The 19,163-nt window shown below is 41.8% G+C and overlaps 1 protein-coding gene across 1 annotated transcript in view; it reads left to right on the forward strand.

The window, feature by feature from the left end:
* Positions 1-16,773, forward strand: part of abca12 (ATP-binding cassette, sub-family A (ABC1), member 12) — a 59,786-nt gene extending 43,013 nt beyond the window's left edge. The window contains exons 53-71 of the mRNA XM_056438672.1: positions 1,258-1,344; positions 2,345-2,432; positions 2,558-2,685; positions 3,268-3,355; positions 3,602-3,710; positions 5,292-5,346; positions 6,912-7,089; positions 7,396-7,511; positions 9,356-9,518; positions 9,791-10,044; positions 10,342-10,552; positions 11,163-11,272; positions 12,003-12,153; positions 13,735-13,869; positions 14,496-14,599; positions 14,776-14,868; positions 15,042-15,147; positions 15,364-15,501; positions 15,983-16,773. Coding sequence (XP_056294647.1) covers positions 1,258-1,344; positions 2,345-2,432; positions 2,558-2,685; positions 3,268-3,355; positions 3,602-3,710; positions 5,292-5,346; positions 6,912-7,089; positions 7,396-7,511; positions 9,356-9,518; positions 9,791-10,044; positions 10,342-10,552; positions 11,163-11,272; positions 12,003-12,153; positions 13,735-13,869; positions 14,496-14,599; positions 14,776-14,868; positions 15,042-15,147; positions 15,364-15,501; positions 15,983-16,087 — 2,419 coding nt within the window. The 3' untranslated portion in view covers positions 16,088-16,773. The remainder of the gene's footprint in view (positions 1-1,257; positions 1,345-2,344; positions 2,433-2,557; positions 2,686-3,267; positions 3,356-3,601; positions 3,711-5,291; positions 5,347-6,911; positions 7,090-7,395; positions 7,512-9,355; positions 9,519-9,790; positions 10,045-10,341; positions 10,553-11,162; positions 11,273-12,002; positions 12,154-13,734; positions 13,870-14,495; positions 14,600-14,775; positions 14,869-15,041; positions 15,148-15,363; positions 15,502-15,982) is intronic.
* The last annotated feature ends 2,390 nt before the right edge of the window (positions 16,774-19,163 follow it).

Here is a 19,163-nt window from a genome sequence, read left to right on the forward strand (position 1 = left end):
CACACAAGTAAACCAGGTTAATCAGGGTTATTTTACAGCAAGCATGTTTGGAGCGGTTCAATCGAACTCTGAAGCTCTGCTCTTTTATTTAATTTTCTTTGACATGGTCAGACCAATGAGTCTCGGGTGGCAACAAATAATCACTTCTTTGTCCCAGTGTAATTTCCAAGTAAATTTTGACTTCTTTTTTTTTAGCAATATCGGTAAACTAGTCCAAACGTAACAACATTCTCACAGTTTTGTGTATGTCAAGTGATATTTTTGTGATAATGTAACTGACTTGGTTTGTGGTAAAGCTCGGAGGAGGTTGTATTGCGGGCCATGTTCTGCTGTTTAGTAAAATCATACTGCTCCGCTTAAAGGATGCTCCATAGGAAAATAGTACACGTTGATTGTTCCATCGGGTTCCTTCATCATTTGCGGTGCATTATGTCTCTCACTTGTAATGAAATTAATTTGAAGCTGCAGTTTGTTGAAGGGCAGAAATACCTTCGGGAGAGGCGGAGAGAAAATGCGAGGGAAAGAGATGATTCTGAAGAAGACGGATGGGATATGAGATCAAAGGGAGAGAGAATAAGAGCATCGGGAGGTTGCAAGATTCCTTCATTCTTGAGAAGCGCTATTGTTTGATCAAGGGATATGTAGGAAGGGAGAAAATGCTGAGGGGCCAATCCATATCAAAGGCCGTATGGACGCTCTTTTCAAGTCTTCTCCAGCTTGATATACAAAAGTGATTCAACAATGAGATTTATTTTAGAAGAGATTGATAGTTTTGTTCTTATGAAGGTTGGAGGAAGTCATTTCATATGTACGATCTTTCTAAGAACACTGTTTTCAAACTTTGCTGTGTGAACCATACAAATGCAATGATCTGAATGTTTATTAATGAGTGCATTAAAAAGCAAGGGGAGGATATTAAATGCAAAGTCAAATGCAAAGTAGCAAATCAAATGTCCTCACTCATTATATCTGTGCAGTTCCCCACAGTAATACTATTTGAATCTGACTGTCTCCATGGAGTTAGTAAATGGCTCTTATATTAGATTCTCTTTAAGGAAAACCTTGATGAATGCCAACCTTGAAACTCCAGTCACCAGGACTGATTCTAATAAACCAATAAGGTTCAACCTCTGCCATGTGGGAGACTTATGAAACAACCTATTGTTTGATTAACTCTATTTTATTATTGTTGTAATTATGGTGTAGTTCACTCAAATGTATGTGTTGTGGCTGACTGTTTGATTTCGGACTCCATAGTAACCAAAATCCCAACTCCAAGCTGAAGGACGCCATGATGTCATTCCCTGGGATCGATAACACCTGCCTTGACAAGTCCGATAACCCGTACGTAATCACACATCAAATGCCAGCTGTTTTTATTCCTGAAAATACGAAAAGTGTCAGTGATAATCTTGGTTTCGTGCTCAGTTTCCCAAAGCATTTTACCCCTTTCCATATGTTCAGCATTTTCATATTCCACTCATTGTCATTCTCCTCATGCCTCATCATTCACCTTGTTTCATTTTTTTTTCGTCCTTTATTCCTCCGTCCAATTCCTGCCGCTCTCTCACATGTCCTTTCTCTCTATTTTCCTGCCGCTCAGCTCATCGTATGTGGCTAAAAGCCTGCAGCGGGATGTGCTTTGTATTCCATAAACACCATGTGTTTATAGGCGAGATTTCCCCCTTAAAGGCACTTAAATCAATGTTGGCACTCATGAACCTGAGGCATTTTAAAATGCTCTGCCTGGAAAATAAATAAATGGAGGGAGATTAAAAGAGAGGGAGAGCAAGAGAAAAAGAGAGATGTCTATAATCACAACATGACAATGAATGAAATGACATATACAAAAAATTTAAGATATGGTCCAGACTCCAGAGACGATGGCCATAGTTTTTGACCAATTCATTTAAAAAGTAACAGGTCTGCAAAGACACGTCGATTGTTGCAGCCTCTTTTGATCTGCACAAAGTGTCCATGAAAGCATTTGGCAGAAAACAACAAGTGGGAGAGTTGGACATCAACCCACAAAAGTTCATTTCGCACAATATGATATTACAGCACATATTAAACAGCTTTTGAAACTGTTTTCAAATGACATCAGAGACAATATTTAGTTCCTGATCTCACAAAAGAATGATGCAAGCTCACAGCTGCTGTATGGATGGTTGCATATGTTGCCACCATATGCACTTACGTTTTTAGCACTTATGTTTTCATATCAACTAAGTTTCAAGATGTGTTCTGGGACTGAGTCTCGGTTTAATCTTGTGGCATTATGACTTACTGCAGGCGCCCATCATTCCACTTAGCCACCATTTCACTTTGTGACTTTCCTTTTAAGGGCCTGCGCAAGCAGCACAAACGACTGGAGTTCCAGCGGGAACAGCTCCAAAGCATTTAGTGTCTGTAAATGCACCCATCAGGAACAGGTGAGACTGGGTCACGGAAAACAGTGTGACTTTTCTTGTCTTATACATCGGTGTTTTTAACATGGATGTGTCTTCTGTGAGGGTGAGGGTGAGTGTAATGCATTTGCCTCTTCACTACACTGCAGATTTGTGATGGAGAAAGCTACCAGCCCCCCCATAAGAAGATCCCTTCAGCTCATATTGTGTACAACCTAAGTGGCATCAATGTGGAGAACTACTTAGTGGCCACAGCAAACAACTTCATCAGGAACAGGTGAATGCAACCTGTGTTTACCTTTGGTTAATATCGCCACATTGGGTGTTAATCAATTCTCTCATTGCATCAAGCTTATGAGGCAATGTTTCAAGTCATTTACAAGTAGTAAGCTTCCATATTATTTCCCATTCATGTATTGCATAATATTACATCAGTTTGATCAGTTAATTTAGTTTGAATTATAACGTATTGAGTGCAACGCATTATTTGCCAACAATCTCAGAGTAGACGATTGACAAAATGACAAAATATTGTAATAAGTGTCCATTTAAGGACTTTCTTTTTTCCCTTCAGTAAATAATATGTGACAGCCAACTATGAAGCTTTGGATCGTTAAAATATGCAATGTTGCTCTTGCAAGGATAGTTTATTGTATTGAAAACAAGGAATTGCAGAAATCCAATTTGCAGTTGTATTTATTACCTTGTCAATCATGTTAACTGTACTTTAAATGTGGGCTCTTATCTAGATATTTGATTAAAATGGCAACAAACAAGCATAAAGCAAGTTGTTTCTTTATTAGAAGCATTCAGAGATCTTTGTTTGGCTGGATATGTGATTTTATTGTTATGGTTTCAGGTATGGTGGCTTTGCTTTTGGCATGCCTCTCCCTTCTGACTTACAGATGGACGTAACTGCGGTGCCCAAAAACCGTACACTGTCTAAGGTAACTTGGTCTCCCTCTTCCTTGCTGCCTGTCTCTTTATCACTTAAATTGGTTGCCCTGATGAATTGAAAGTTAAAACATAACATCATATCCCAGAATTGTTTGACTATAAAACGTATTTTTAAAGCCTTGGTTTCAAGCCATTGGAAACTGTACTGATGTAGTATTCCTAGTTATCCTATCTGTAGCTAGCAGTGCGAGTGATGGTTTCTGTGCATCTCTTTGTTTGTGCTTGCATGGGTTTAGGTCTGGTTCAACCCAGAGGGCCACCATACCATGCCAGCATACTTAAACAGCCTCAACAACCTGATTCTACGTGCCAATCTTCCAGCAGATAAGGATCCAGAGAAATATGGTAAGCTGAAATATAAATTGTGGAAACAAAAATTGGTAAACTGAGCTATCAGTTAAATTTATTAAGGATTCTAAGTATACAAATGCACTGACACCAAAGATCATCGCTGTCTTTTCTTTCTTTTTTTACATGTTAGTATACATTTAATGCTGTCAATATACTTTAGTTATTTTAGAAAAGGTCTCCAGACATTATCTTTGGCGTGATTGTCCTTTAAGCTGAGGCAAAGGTTTGAAATACGGCTGTGATTGTGCAACAGGGATGCACACATCAGCACTGCGAAAATGTATCTATCCAGAAATGTGCTGCTGATTGTGCATGTTGTATACTAAATATAAAGAGAGCTGTAAACTGTGTGGTTCATTCACTGGATTGAAGCCAGGGGGCGCTGTGTGTCCTCAAACTGACATCAGGTTGCATGGTGAATACTGATGAGGGCGGCTTACTGGGGAACGAGACTGGCCCACGTTTTCAGTCCTGTTTTAGCTCTGCATCACCCTGACCATCTGCCTGCGGGCGTACACAAACAAAACCCAACACACACACGCAAAAGTGCTCATAAAAACATTCAGTGCATGCACACATTTTTTCCACACAGGAAAATAAAAGTGCTCGAGGGTAGAGTGAATGTTACCTGCAGACTCACAGTGGTGTCAGAGGTGCAGATCCAAGAAGATTGCTTTTCAAGGTGATGGTTTATCAGTCAAATGTGAAGCCCTAACCCTCACATTGTGTACTGCAGTACCAACTGGGTTGGGATCCTTTTAGAGGGCGGCATCAAACAGTTTTTTTCATGCCACCCTCACAGGTCTCTTGTGTAACTGCTAACTGCCAGATGTGCCATCAAACTGCCCGCTGTCCACACTAGAGATTCTGATCATGCCCACCTGCAACACTGTTTTGTATTAAATGTATGCCTGCATCCCCCATATCAAATAAACAGTTATTCAACAGTTTATGAATCCACCTTTGGACAACATGAATGAAAAAAACAACCATTAAAAAACCATTTAAAAAAAAATAAGGGGAAGAAAATGCAGACATTTAATGGTTCCATCTTCTCAAATGTAAATATTTGGTGGCGTCTATGATTCATATATTTGGGTTTTGGACTGTTGATCAGACAGAAATGTGGGGCTCTGAAATGATGAAGAAATCCATCAAGAAATCTGCAGATGAATGAATGAAATAATTGCTTGTTGCACCGACAGTCGTTTTCCATTGTAAAATACTTTAAAGTAGTAGTTGATGATTACGGATCAGATTTTGATTAGATGGCAGAACCCATCAATTCTGTGGAGCCCTGGGCCTCCAACCTGCTCCAGGGCTGCTGTGCCTTAGGTTAACTCACACTCCTAGCTCAGGAAATGTAAGCAGACATGTCGGGGGGGCAGCTCATGTCTGTGAGCATCTCGAATTAAATTATTTGTGTGCACTGGCAAATGGAATCCTCCTGCACTATATTTTTCAATTGACTGTGTCCCTGACTAAGAGTATCTTTGCTCATTTGTTTCCTGTGATGAATAATAGCCTGCATGTTGTTTCTCCTTGTAACCCAATGCTTTGTTTTTTCTATGACAGCCATTTCAGTTTCCAGCCACCCCTATTTCGGCCGGGCGGATGATGAAGATTCTATGTAAGGCCTGCACTTTAGATTATTGTTTCAACTGAGCTGACTTGCAGTATTCAACAATATCACAACGACTGCACTTCGAAATAGAATCGAATTAGCATTCTAATTGATGAAAATATCCCCAAATTAGTCAAGTCATTAGAATATTTTTGGCTGTTTGAAAGTTAAGTTATTGAATCCCTCTACTTTTTAATACAAGACATCAAAGGTCTTTCGTGGTAAATGACAGTGGTATTTACCCATATTTGATTTTTTAAAATTGATTTCCCTGAGCTTGCACTATTGATCAGAGTCCCAATACAATTAGTGTTTACCCTGAACGTGGCACAGAGGTGGATTCTACCCCACTTCCAAAAATTAATTAATTTAAAATACTCCACATTCTGCTTAAGAGACCTAGACAGCAGAATAAATGCTTTTGTGTATGCAAACATGTGTGTGTACTCCAGCTGACGTCGTGGCCTCATGAAGGTCGGTTCTCTCCAACCATTTCACCCATTATTTCCTTTGTGTTTACTGCCCTTCAGTTCCTCCACATACTCAACTCTTCTTTATGTCAATGGTATTTACACAGCTTAGGCTGAAAATTCACAAATACGCCTCTGAGAAATTCTGCTTCCTTGGCCTGAGCCATGTTAAAGATACAACAGGCATGTCACTCAAACTGTCTTGATCCTCAGTGTGGCAGCTTTGCTCATGAGAAAGATACTGTCCTAAGGTTATATTGGCCGGACTGCTAACACACCTGCTCAGTAGCTGCTGCTGCTCGCTATCCTCTGTAGTGAGTGCTGCCCTCAAACGCCCACCACAAGTCCCTCTGCACTGTTCTCTCTCTCCTTCTGGCTCGTTCACACCGCCAGCTTCATCCTCATCTTCATTTTCAGCCTCATGCAGCTTATTCTCTGTGGTCGGTGGCGTTGTGCCGCGGCCAGAGGCGACGCGTAAAGGCTCTACAGCAGCATGTAGGGTAGGGAAGAGAGCATGGGAGATGAACAGGTCCATACATCCAGAAAGTTTGAATGATTGCACTGGGTTAAAGAGTAACAGAGGGATCAAATGATCAGGCTCCCAGCAGCACCAATGGCTTACAGACTTCGCAACAATAGCAGTGTGATGGTGTTCATGTTTCTTTTACAGTTCCTATCTCGTGAGAGGCGAGGCAAAGCATCACGTTTCACAAAGCTGTTTGATAGTATTAGAAGTCCATTTATTGTGAGCCACTTTAGTAGTTCAAATGAGTCAGGTCCATGCAGGGAACAATATCATAGTTTTTAGCAGGTCTTTTTTTTCGGAAAGGAATTGCACCAGGTTGCCTCATCCAAAATGACTCGGCACAACAGAGTATGTATTGTGCACTTCTTTGTGCGCGTCCGTGTATCTAAACCTGGAGCTGCTTTATCACTGCAGCCTGTAAGTAAAGTAGAATTACAACCAAATGTAACATGCAGGAAGATAATGAGCTTCAATAAAGTCGATGTAGTTCAATAATAATTCACAAATTAAATACATGGCTGACAATTAATGAGCTGGTTTTGTCACTGATGTCTGAATGATTCTGTTTTCTCCAGTGTCCAGGGAATGCTCCAGATCATGTTGGCCATGTGTGTGCTGATTGGTTATTCAATCACGACAGCCAGCTTCGCCATCTATGAAGTCAATGAGCACCACAGTGGCTCCAAGCGGCTCCAGCACATCTCTGGCATCAGCGAGCCCTTCTATTGGGCCGTGAACTTCTTTTACGACATGGTAACATCATCTCATCCTCTCATCCCCTCACAGGAGATCCAAATGGACATCTCACTATCGTCTATAAATCATGCTCATTAAAAGCAAAAGCATATGTGTGATGTAGCTCTTCTCCATGTTCAATTTTAGACTGCAATAGCAGATGCAAAACATTTAAAAGATATAGTTAATGCCTTCATGAATGAATTGCTCAACATACACTTATATAATGATTAATCCATTCATTTATTATTGATTTTAAAGGCGTTTCTCTGTTGAATGGTGTGCCCTTCGTGTTGCTGCATTATGTCCTGTCTTTTTCCACAGGTCATGTATTTGATCCCTGTGACCTTGACTGTTGCCGTGATTGCAGCCTTCCAGGTTCCAGCATTCACAGATCGACAAAATCTGGGTGCTGTGACTCTGCTTTTGGTACTCTTTGGGTGAGTGATCTGCAAAGCCGACTGAAAAAGCACTGTCAGATTATGGGATGGTTGGTCTTTGCTCATGACATTGTTGACCGAAAGCGACTTGACGATGAATCTAGCAATGAGGCCAAAACATTTGGATTATTTAGAGACAAAACCACTGTACTAACTATTTTTACATAAACTATTTTGTAAAGTTTTATTTATGTAGCTCTGCGGTCGTTTGAATCTAATATTTTCACATTGTTTGGAAGACAATGCAACATTAACTTCCCTTTCTGCTTTCTGTTTGGGTGGATAAGAAAACGAAAGGAGAGCTGAACTGTCAAAAAACAAAACGATACAGAGCATATCTTTATGATATGTATATTTGTATACAATTACACAAGGGACCAATGCAAAGGAAGGCAATAATTCAATGATCATCTGAATGCTTTTAAAATGTTTTTATCAGTGATGCTATTTTCAACGATCGCAGCGTTACCAAAAGTACTTTGTCTGCTCTGATCCAAGTGATTGCAAAACGATAATAAAGTATGCAGTAGGGAAATGATCCTCACCATACACCCACACATCCAAGCATTTGTTTATGGTTAAAGTAATTGGATCAATTAAAGGTTTCTAAATTTTCAAAAGCATGTCCTCACATACACACCATTTTCTAGACTCCACGACATGTTGCTTTGCGATTTACTGCGCTGAGCATTTGGAAGCTTCTGCTCTGAACTCAAACACTGCTCAATTTGCAAGTATTGCTTGCAATGACAGAAGGACTGAAAGGCTGAGAGAAAAATCTCTACCAGCATGTTTCGCCTCCTCAAGCCAAAGACGGTATGAAGACAGATGACGGGAGGGGGGGTCAGGCAGCAGCAGTTTAGTGGCAATAACAACATCGGTTTGATTTGATCTCATGACACCAAGTTTTTAAATCTGACGAGATTTAGATTTTTGGAAAGGTGCCAAACCAATGTAAAACCATGTTTCCCCACAGCTGGATTACTGCTCTCGTTAACGCGAGTCCCTAAATGTAGCTGGAACACAGTCTCTTCTGCTTCCGGTTACCGTCGTAGGCCTCGTCCTGAGCCTGAGATGTTAGGAAGCCAACTCAGCACTCTGATTCTCATTTATCAGACAGATGACTCCCTCCCAAGCAATGAATAGTCTATCACACGGTACCCACCTGGTCCAGTGTGCAGCTTTCTTGCTTCTGGTCCTTGTCATGGCATGGCTCCCACAGTCTGCCGACCAAGCAATTTTTTTTGGGCAAGGCACGCAGATGCTTTGTCTCTGTCTGTTGGTTTCTGTCTCTCTCTCTCTCTCTCATACCACCCTTCTTTTTTTCTTCCTCCTCCTCTCTTCCCCTTTGCTCTCTCGCTTTTCCAAATACCCCAATCAAATGAACAAGAAGATTATTTGAGAGAAAAGAGAGGGGAAAAAAGATGTCCTGCCACCAGAGGACTAGAGGGAGAAGTAATTTATCCTCCTCTTTTTTTAGTCACGTCTTACTTTTTATACTCCTCATGGTGTGGTATTTTTCATTCTTCCCTTTTTCAGTATTCTTAGATGCCTTTTTTCATCAGGCTCACAGCTGCCCTGTTTAGTCTGTGAAAGGCTTGAACCACTTCAGTTAAAAAAGATGCAAGGTCATGATGTCATTTTAGTCGGTGCATCTGTGAGGAGGGCTGGTTGAATTTCCCATATCCACTTTGAGTGTTTGTCTCTGTGGGTTTTCTGTATTTGTAAGCGCCAGAACACAGCAGGGCTATGCACATGCTCATGTGCTTTGTCTCAGTGTGTTTGCGAAGTTATTTCTACCTTGATACTGTGTTTAAAGTCTCCTGTCATTGTCAATTTCATAGGTGGTCTACGTTCCCCTGGATGTATTTGTTATCCGGCGTCTTCAAGGACGCAGAGATGGCCTTCATCACCTACGTGTGCATCAACCTCTTCATCAGTGTCAACACCATCATGTCCACCTCCATCCTATATTTCTTGGGTCAAATTTCAATGCACAACCCTGAGGTCAGTGTAAACTACCTGAGTCGAACTGCCTTTTGTAGAACCACTGAAGATCAGAAGTAGTTCAATGCACACTTAAATGTGTGATTGTTCAGTCCTACTAGCAGGAGTGATATGGAGTAGCAGAGGAGTGTTGAGGGCAAGCATCCCTCTATCCATGGACGATTAGGATTGAGGATGAGCTCTCAGCACTGTAGACGCGGTTCTATAGCCTCTCTTCTTACTCTGCCTTTACCCTTCTCAATGTCTTTTTGTTCTGTTCTTCCATACTGCAGTTCATACAGGAGATGTTCAAGAGGCTGAGCCACGCCTTCCTAATCTTCCCCCAGTTCAACTTTGGGAATGGGCTAATGGAGTTGGCCAGGAAGAACATGGAGGTCAAGTTGCTTAGTGGCTACGGCATTGACGCCTATCAGAACCCATTCTCCCTAGATGCCCTGGGCTGGATGTTCATCGCCTCTTTCATCCAAGGCGTGGTGTTCTTCTCTCTGCGCCTCCTGCTCAACAGGTTTCTCATACGCAAAGTCAGGTGAGAACAACAGAAGCCTTAGACTTGGGTGTTAACTCCTGTGATACATATCCAACCTTAATATTGTGAATATGAATATGCAGATGAGTGGTTGAGTCCTTTTAAAATAATGAAAGAAAACAAAAGTATTTATTTTGTATTTTTAAAAAAAAGTCCATAATATTGAGCCCCAAGGGTAATAGAAGCCTGAACCACTGAGGTGAAAAAATGGAAACCTATTGAAAACATTTCAATCTGTCGCCAGTTACTCACATCAACTTCACACCTTGTAGTTATAATAAAATACAACTCTTGCAGGAATCTAATATGGGGCAGAAAGACGACGCCACTGTTGGCTTGTGAGGAGGAGGAGGAGGATGAGGATGTGGCGACTGAGCGCCTGCGGGTGTCAAGTGGAGCGGCCAGCACAGATATACTGCAGGTCAACCAGCTGTCTAAGGTCTATCGTACCCTCAAGAAGAAGGTTCATGCTGTCAAGGGGCTCTCTGTGGGCATCCCTGTTGGAGAAGTAAGCCTTTACACATAGATTGATTTGTATTAGTCATTCATTTTCAACCTGAATCAGCAGGATAACAAACTCTGCATCCTGTAATTTATGACAACCTTTTGTGATAATAGAATTACTGTAATTATCCAAATAACCACAACATTAGTGGTCAAGGTCCTTTTCACAGCCACCATATTAGATTTGCGGGGTAAACACAGTGTAACTAAGAACATAAAGTTTGGCCCTGTTGTGTTTCGGTGGGCCAGGGCTCTGGTATTGTGCATGATGGCTCACGAGAATGATTGACACGCTAAATAGAACATGACCATAATTAACTATTTACCCTGCTATGACATGTCAAAATGCCCATAGCCCAGGTTAAATCAGAGTGTTCACATTCATCACTGCCAGGTAGATTTGTTGGAAATACAATAGCCAGTACACTATATATATATATATATATATCCTGTGTGATGGCTGGCTGGATATTTACCAAGTGCTTTCGTGTTTCTTTTTTCTGCAGATTTCAATATTGGCCATTACAACCTGTGAAAAAGTCCATCATAGCATTACATAACTGTAAAGTGGAGAAATGCTTCAAGATTACTAAGCAATGAGTGTTTGTTTACAGTGCTTTGGTCTACTGGGAGAGAACGGAGCAGGAAAAACTACCACCTTCAAGATGCTGACTGGAGATATTAGCCCCACTGATGGCACGGCACAGACCAGGGACTGGGATGGGTAAGCTGAACATGAATTTATTTCTACATCATCTCATACATACAATGCAAACCTGGGGGAAACATACTTTAGAATAGCATGAACACCTTTTATCTTTTGAGTGAGAATATAACATGATCTTTGCTATCCCTTTTCTGTAAAGAGTTTAACTATCTTAGTCAGAAAAACATCTTACCTGCACCCCAAACACAAAGGTTATGTAGATTTATATTTATGTATTTTATATTTCACTGGCTGCAGGCTATATTTGCCCTCTTGTTTTTCCTTCCTAGAACATTCCTAAATTCACCAAGTTACAGTTTTTTCACTTAAAATATAATCCTTCAAATTGAAGATGATTTCTAGTAATCATCGTAGACAATACAACAGAAGCCCTCACGGGTCAAAGCTTTAAGTTTCTACAGGTGCACAAGCTACATTGTCTAATGAAGCTGTGCTAGATCACATTTGCATGAAGCAACTTTCTATAAAAGGGGGGATCAGCCACAACGTGCTAGTAACTGGTTTGGGTTACAGCAGGTGGACGCTTTATATAATAACCATATCTCAAAGTGTCTTATGCAGGTATAAACTGTACACCTGTCTGCCTCCATATAACAGCTCTGTTGCTCAGCTGTTTGGTGGGTATTCCTAGCGGGCAGCAGTGCTGCTGGATCACCCAACTCGGCCATCTGCCCTCCACCGTGTGGTGGCTACCATTTAAGAGACAATGTCTTTCTTTTTCCCCCAGGCGGTTGGTGGACATTATGGAGTGTCGTAACAAGGGCATTAACATCGGCTACTGCCCCCAGGTGGATGCGCTAGACAGTCTGCTCACTGGGAAAGAGCACTTGGACTTCTACGCTCGCATTCGAGGCATTTCAAAGAGGGAGATAGACGGGGTAAGGAAGCGCTGAAGACTGTTGCTTTTCAAAGCTCCGGGGAGTGAAAACACCAACCAATGTCAAGGGATCTGACATAAATTCAAAAGTGCACACCCACTGCAGGACTAGTACTGTTGATGCTTCCATGCACCCAATCAGTGGGCGTTAAGTGTTGAGTGATGTGTGCTTAAAGCTGTTCTATCTGGGGCAAAATGGGAAAGCTTTTGCTGTCAGCCCGTGCAATCCAAACTGCAGAATTGAACTGATGCTGTATGCCTCACTGCAGATAAATTTACATTTAAATGATACTTTGTTGATGAGAGGATCTCATTTGACATGTCACTTTAGCCCCATTCTTCTCATTTATCTTTCTGAGAACTAATCAATCTTGCCCATATGGTGATTACTGAGTGTACCTGTCTTTCACAGCCACTGACATGAGAGAAATCCTCAGAACAACCAATCACAGATGTGTCATTTCTGATTTCCCGTCTTTGTTTTTGTTTTCTCCCCCCAAAAAAGAAACCGAAAATAAATAGCTCTATATATGTTCAAAAGACTTCTGGAAATACAAAAACCTGAATTGTATGCAGAAAAAACATCTCTCTGTTTGTCTCTTCCTCTACACCATTATATCTGTTTGGATGCAGAAGTATAAAACATTGATTGTGTCTGACATCTCAGTCATGTCACAAACAGAGTCCTGAGCTAAGATGCCGGTCGACACACAGACAGACACAGTGAAGCACATTAATGGATCTGTCTTGCTCTCATCTGCATCGCTGCTGTTATTACATCGCCTCTTCTGTGGTCAGGATAGTAATAACAATGGTTATAATGGCTACAGAATCGGTGTCTGGCTAATTCACAAAGATGAGGTTATATATAGACTTCCTCTTATGTTGTGTCCCACTGAGAGTCCCCTAGCTGTGGATTATGAGACATGCCTTAATGGGGTCATTTCGCATTGACATTTTGTCAGGCTTAATGAGCTGTTATATCAAAGGTGATAGAAAGCGGCTTTTATGAGAACATAAAAACATAACTATTGCGATATATGCTATGTTGCTAGTGCTAATAATTCAAATGTAGCAAATGATACTGTGTAAGTATGTAATGTCCTGCAGTGTGTTCTAATAACCTGGTTCAGTGAACTAAGAATTATATTGAAAGGCAAATCCTCTTACAGCTATCTCCAGCATGGGTTTGCTTCAATGGTCTGGTTCCCCAACTTGCTAACTGACGGGGGGGAAAGCTAAAGATTACCGACGAGAAATCACCTCAAGCTATTTAAAAATAAATTGGTATTTACAGCATGGGTATTTTGAAGGAACTGAAATGGTTATGAACCATTAAGGATTTTGTTAATTCCTGCTTTCAATTTGGTTTGACACACAGGAGAAACTGATATGCAACACATTATTATGCTGCGTCAGTTCCTGTTCTTTAATAAAATAAAGTCACCAAGTTCTGCCGCAGCCACAGTTGAATAATATTACTTTAATTTACGATTGTTTTGTGCCACATCAAACTGTAAACCTTTTTCCTCTGTTTCTTGTTATTATATTGTGTGTAATCCCCGGCATGTTTTCTTTAAAGGTGGTGAGCTACCTACTGAAGAGGCTGGAGCTGAGCTACTATAGGAACATCATTACTGACAGTTACAGTTGCGGCACCCGCAGAAAGCTCTCTACTGCGCTGGCTCTCATTGGACATCCGCAAATCCTACTCCTGGTAAGGACACCTGTTCAGGCCCCTGTAGATGCCCATTTAATTGCCTAACTTGCCACCCAACAGCAGACATTATTCTATATACGACTGTTCCTCCTGAAGGATCTTTGAAGTAAAGTAGATATTTATCCCCTAGACTTGACAGATCTCATAGTTAATTAGCTTGTTTCCTCAGGCTCACTCAAGGGTAGTCTTCCCTGTTAGCTTTCAACTTTGCTTCTACCTTGTGTCTCCATTAAAGTATCCCTCCTCTTTCTCTCTTTCCTTGTTTGTGTGCTCAACTCTGTCTATTTGTTGTTTTTTCTTTCCCAATTGTCTTTTGATATTTCCTTCTGCCTCTTGTCGTTCTTGTTGTCTTAATCTTTATTTCTTCCCTTACTTTCACCTTCTTTTGCTTTGTCTGTGACACACGGCCTCCCTTTTTCCTGCCTATTTTGCAAATATGCGTTTGTGTTTACTCTTTCTTGTTCACCCTGCCCTTGTTTTCCCCTTCACCTACTTACTGTGCTGCACACTGCTTGCAAAACCCTGCCTTCCTCAAATGACTCCTTGTTTTCGCTTGATTTTAACCTTCCGCTCTTTCTTTCACACATCCTACTATTCTCGTCTCATTCCTCCTCTCTCCACAGGATGAGCCCAGCTCTGGCATGGACCCTCGCAGCAAGCGTCACTTGTGGAAAATTATCTCTGAAGAAGTGAAGGGAAAATGCGCCGTGGTCCTCACTTCTCACAGGTGCGTATTATGCACATACCCTTTAGTGTGTTTTGAATAACTAGATTGTTTGCGCTGTTGTAAATGTATTTTTTGTGTGTGGTGTTGACGAGCATGGCTAATTACTCTACTGTATTCTCAAAGGGTCCTAGTGTGACCTTTTTATTTTTCTCTCCTATTAATTCCCCGTCTCTCAGCATGGAGGAGTGTGAGGCACTGTGCAGCCGTCTTGCAATCATGGTGAAAGGTCAGTTCCGTTGCCTGGGCTCCCTGCAGCACATTAAGAACAGGTAAGTGACCTCTGCTCAGCCATGCACATGACTACCCCTCCCACTCTGCCACCACAACCTCCTATTCTTTTCCCTCTGTGGTTCTTTGTGCTCAGTTTTACTTGTAGCGTTGTACTCTCCACACTCAAACATGTAATAACACGGTACTTTGTTTTTAAATCTTCTTTGTGCAGGTTCGGCAGCGGTTTCACTGTGAAGATGTACTTGGCCGAGGCCTCCTGCGACGCACAGGCAATCACTGATTTCATGCGAGACAGATTCCACAGCACATACCTCAAGGTGAACTTTAACAGCAATCCAAAGTAGTTAAGAGTACTTGGTAGAAAAGTCATTTTTGATAAAGAGTTCAGGGAGCATGTATGGACATTTAATCTTGGGAGTTTGCTCAAATTGGTAGGAACAGCTGTTCACTCAGTTTTGCAGAATTTTGGTTCCACAAAGAGAATATTTCTGAATATTTAACCCTCTACTTGTGCATTCTGTCTCAATACACAGAATCAGCACGCCATGATGGTGGAATACCACGTACCAATTGCTCCGGGAGGGGTGGCTGACATCTTTGACCAGCTGGAGTCAAACAAGAGTGCTCTGCAGATCAAACACTTCTCTGTGAGCCAGACCACACTGGATGAGGTGAGAAAAAGAGACGGGACATAAACAGGGAGAGAGGGGGAACTAGTGTGATGATTTGTAAAAGTAGGTGGATGGCAACTAGGGACAAACAAAAAAAGGGGACAGGAGATGAGAGACGGACAGAGGTGGTGGGAAGGGAATCATGGACAGAAGAAAGCTGAGTTTGAGTGAAAGACTGAGTTGAAAAAGTGTAAAAGAGGCAAGAGGGAAACTGACAGAGGGTATGCCTCAGGGGAAATGAATAGAATATGAGTTTTGGAGAGAATCCATGAGCTTTATATGCAGCCAGTGCTGATATTCTTCAACTACTCTGCCCTGCTGGGGCTCTGGGATTGGAAGATACCATTGGAAAAATAAAGAGAGGGGGGATCAGGGTGGACAACTAGCCAGAAAGATCATTAAATAAAAAAGAAGTACTTCTGAGAAAAATAATTGTCTTTTATATTAGCATGGCACTTACATTATTACTGAACCTTCTTAGGTCTTTATCAACTTTGCCATGGGAAATATCGACATGGAATCCGTATCACTGAACTGCCAAGACGGATATGGTGACCTGGACTCCATCAAGGCCGTAGAAACGTAGAGATGACTGCCATCTTTTCTTTGCCATTTCTTGCAAATTTCACCTATGAAATGAACACAATATATGTTTGTATTAAACCTGCCTTTGCTATATGTTTTAAATGATACTTTCTGTTCTAAATACTACTGATTACTTCTTGAAAGTGTTTTAACTGATCATATGAAGGATGAAAAAATGTGACATTTAAATGATCTGTCTAGCATGTCACACACCTGTTTAACTTTAATTCTCCTGATTTTATTATTATGATAGATAATATTAATCCTGTAAACTGTTAATGTATTTGTGGTTGGGGCACTGTTCCTGATTAGATTATTATATCTGAGAAAATGAAAACACAAACAATGTATTCTCTATTGAGAGTGATTTTTTTATTTTGCCTTAATGTTGGCAAACATAATTTGACAATCTTAAAGCACTCGCACTTAATATATTACATATCCAAAGATAATACACATGTTATTGTGCCTACTGGATTCAATTTGATAAGATAACATTCACTCAGAAGAACATGCTCAATATGCACCTTTCCCATACTCATGAACACTTTAGTTAAGCACATACCTAACTTTTAGAATCAATGTACTGAATATTTAATCGATGTTTCCTGCCAATGGATCATTTCAAAATTGACCTGAATGTATCAAGCCTATTTTTATTCTAATAAATATATATTTCAAATTAAACTGCTGTGTTTTGCCTGTTTTACATGCTTGTCTTATGTTGTAGCATCAGATCACATTCAAGATCTTTGATTTAGCTAATATTAGACCTAGACTACAATCATTCCAGCTGATTCCTGATAATTTTATTGAAATTACAAATCAGTCATTAAATCAGTGTCCTGATGAGCAGAACATACTAGACTAGTCACACAAACCTGTAAAGCAGGAAAGCCAAAGGGATAAAGACATGATTAACAAATGGAAAAATAATAGACTAATCACATGAGTAATAACCTACTACGTACGCATAAGCAACACAGATTACTCAAGCATAATTTTTCCTGCAGGCCTTGCATAGAGGCGACAGTATGGCATTAAAACTGACACTGAAAACAGAATATTTGTTTCGCAGATTTGTATTCAACCTATCCTATATATTCAACCTGACTGTCCCCCCAGCTCGTCTGTGGGGTCATGGGGTCAAGAGCCTTTAGCCGCTCTGCCCCTCGCCCCCGGAGCTCCCTCCCCCCTGACATCAGAAACATGGACTCAATCTTTTTATTCAAAACTCACCTTTTTAGGCAGGCCTATGCCTAACGTGTTCCCACTCTTGGTTGCTCTGCTGCTGAATGACTACCGACCGGTGGCCCTCACCTCGGTGGTCATGAAATGCTTTGAGAGGCTGATAAAGGACTACATCTGCGCCTTCCTCCCTTCCTCCATGGACCCGCTGCAGTTTGCTTATCGCCCAAACAGATCCACAGATGATGCTGTCTCCCAGGTACTGCACACCACACTCTCTCATCTGGACAGCCAGAGGGGGGGCTATGTGAGACTGCTGTTCATTGATTATAGTTCAGCTTTCAACACCATAGTCCCCTCCAGACTGGCCGGCAAGCTGATTGAGCTGGGACTGAACACCCCTGTGTGCTTGGATCCTGGACTTCCTGGCAGCCAGGCCACAGGTGGACAGGGTGGCCAGCCACACCTCAAATCCCATCATCCTGAACACAGGATCCCCACAGGGTTGCGTCCTCAGCCCCTACTGTACTCCCTGTACACACATGACTGTGTGGCCAGGTTCAGCTCAACACCATCATCAAGTTTGCGGATGACACAGTGGTGGTGGGCCTGATCTCCGACAACGGCGAGAAGGCCTACCTGGAGGAAGTTGCTGATCTGTCACTCTGGTGCCAGGACAACAGCCTCATCATGAATGTCACCAAAACTAAGGAGCTGATTGTGGACTTTAGGAGGGCACAACAACAGAGGACGTACTCACCACTGGGGATTAACGGGACTACTGTGGAGAGGGTGAGCGGGTATAAATACCTGGGAGTCCACATCACCGAGGATCTGACATGGTCAACAAACACAGACACTCTGGTGAGAAAGGCAAGGCAGCGCCTCTACCACCTCAGGCAGCTGAGGAAATTTAAAGTTTCCCAGAGGATCCTTCAGTCCTTCTACTCTGGAGCTGTAGAGGCGTCCTGACAGGAAGCATCACAGCCTGGTTTGGCAACTGCTCCGCTCAGGACAGGAAGGCTCTGCAGAGAGTAGTGCGTTCGGCTGAACGCACTATTGGAACTACACTCCCCACCCTGCAGGACTTGTACACCAGGAGGTGCAGAACCAGAGCCGGCAGGATCATGAAGGATCCTCACCACCCCAACAACAGACTGTTTCAGCTGCTGCGGTCAGGCAGGCGCCTCCGTAGTCACGCTGCAAGAACAGAGAGACTGAGACGGAGTTTCTTTCCTCAGGCCATCAGGACTGTGAACTCCGACCTCACCAGGACCCCCACATAGACCCACACAACTGCCCCTCTTAGGCACACACACACACACACACACACACACTTACTGTAAATATTGTGTTGTTGTTTTTTATTGTAAATAGTGTGTACTTGTTGCCCTTGCACATTCCTGCTGAGCATTGCCACTTTCATTTCACTGCACACCCTGTGTGTGTATGTGACAAATAAAACATCTTGAATCTTGAATCTTGAACTGTTCTGCTTTTTTAACTGTTCTGCTGTTTTAATTGTGTCCATCCTTTGAACTGTTTTTAATGTGTTGTACGGCGCCCTGGAGTGCCTCGAAAGGCGCCTTATAAAATAAATGTATTATTATTATTATACACGAACATTTTGGGTAATGCATTAAACTGTTTAGGCTACAAATGGACACGGACTGAAATGGAAATGTACTGCAGCAAACGGGTGTCACATTTACAAGATATAGCCAAATCTGTATATGCAGAGTAATAATTGTGTATCTGGTCACAAGAATGCAGTTGTTAAATCCCGTCAATTGCAACTAAATAATTGCTTCATCTGAAGGTTTCGATGACCGGGGGGGGGTGGGGGGTGCCGAAAGCCCGTCAGCATTGTCGTGACGACGTACTTCCGG

This window comes from Pseudoliparis swirei, chromosome 2, assembly GCF_029220125.1.
Source record: "Pseudoliparis swirei isolate HS2019 ecotype Mariana Trench chromosome 2, NWPU_hadal_v1, whole genome shotgun sequence".
Lineage (NCBI taxonomy): Eukaryota > Metazoa > Chordata > Actinopteri > Perciformes > Liparidae > Pseudoliparis > Pseudoliparis swirei.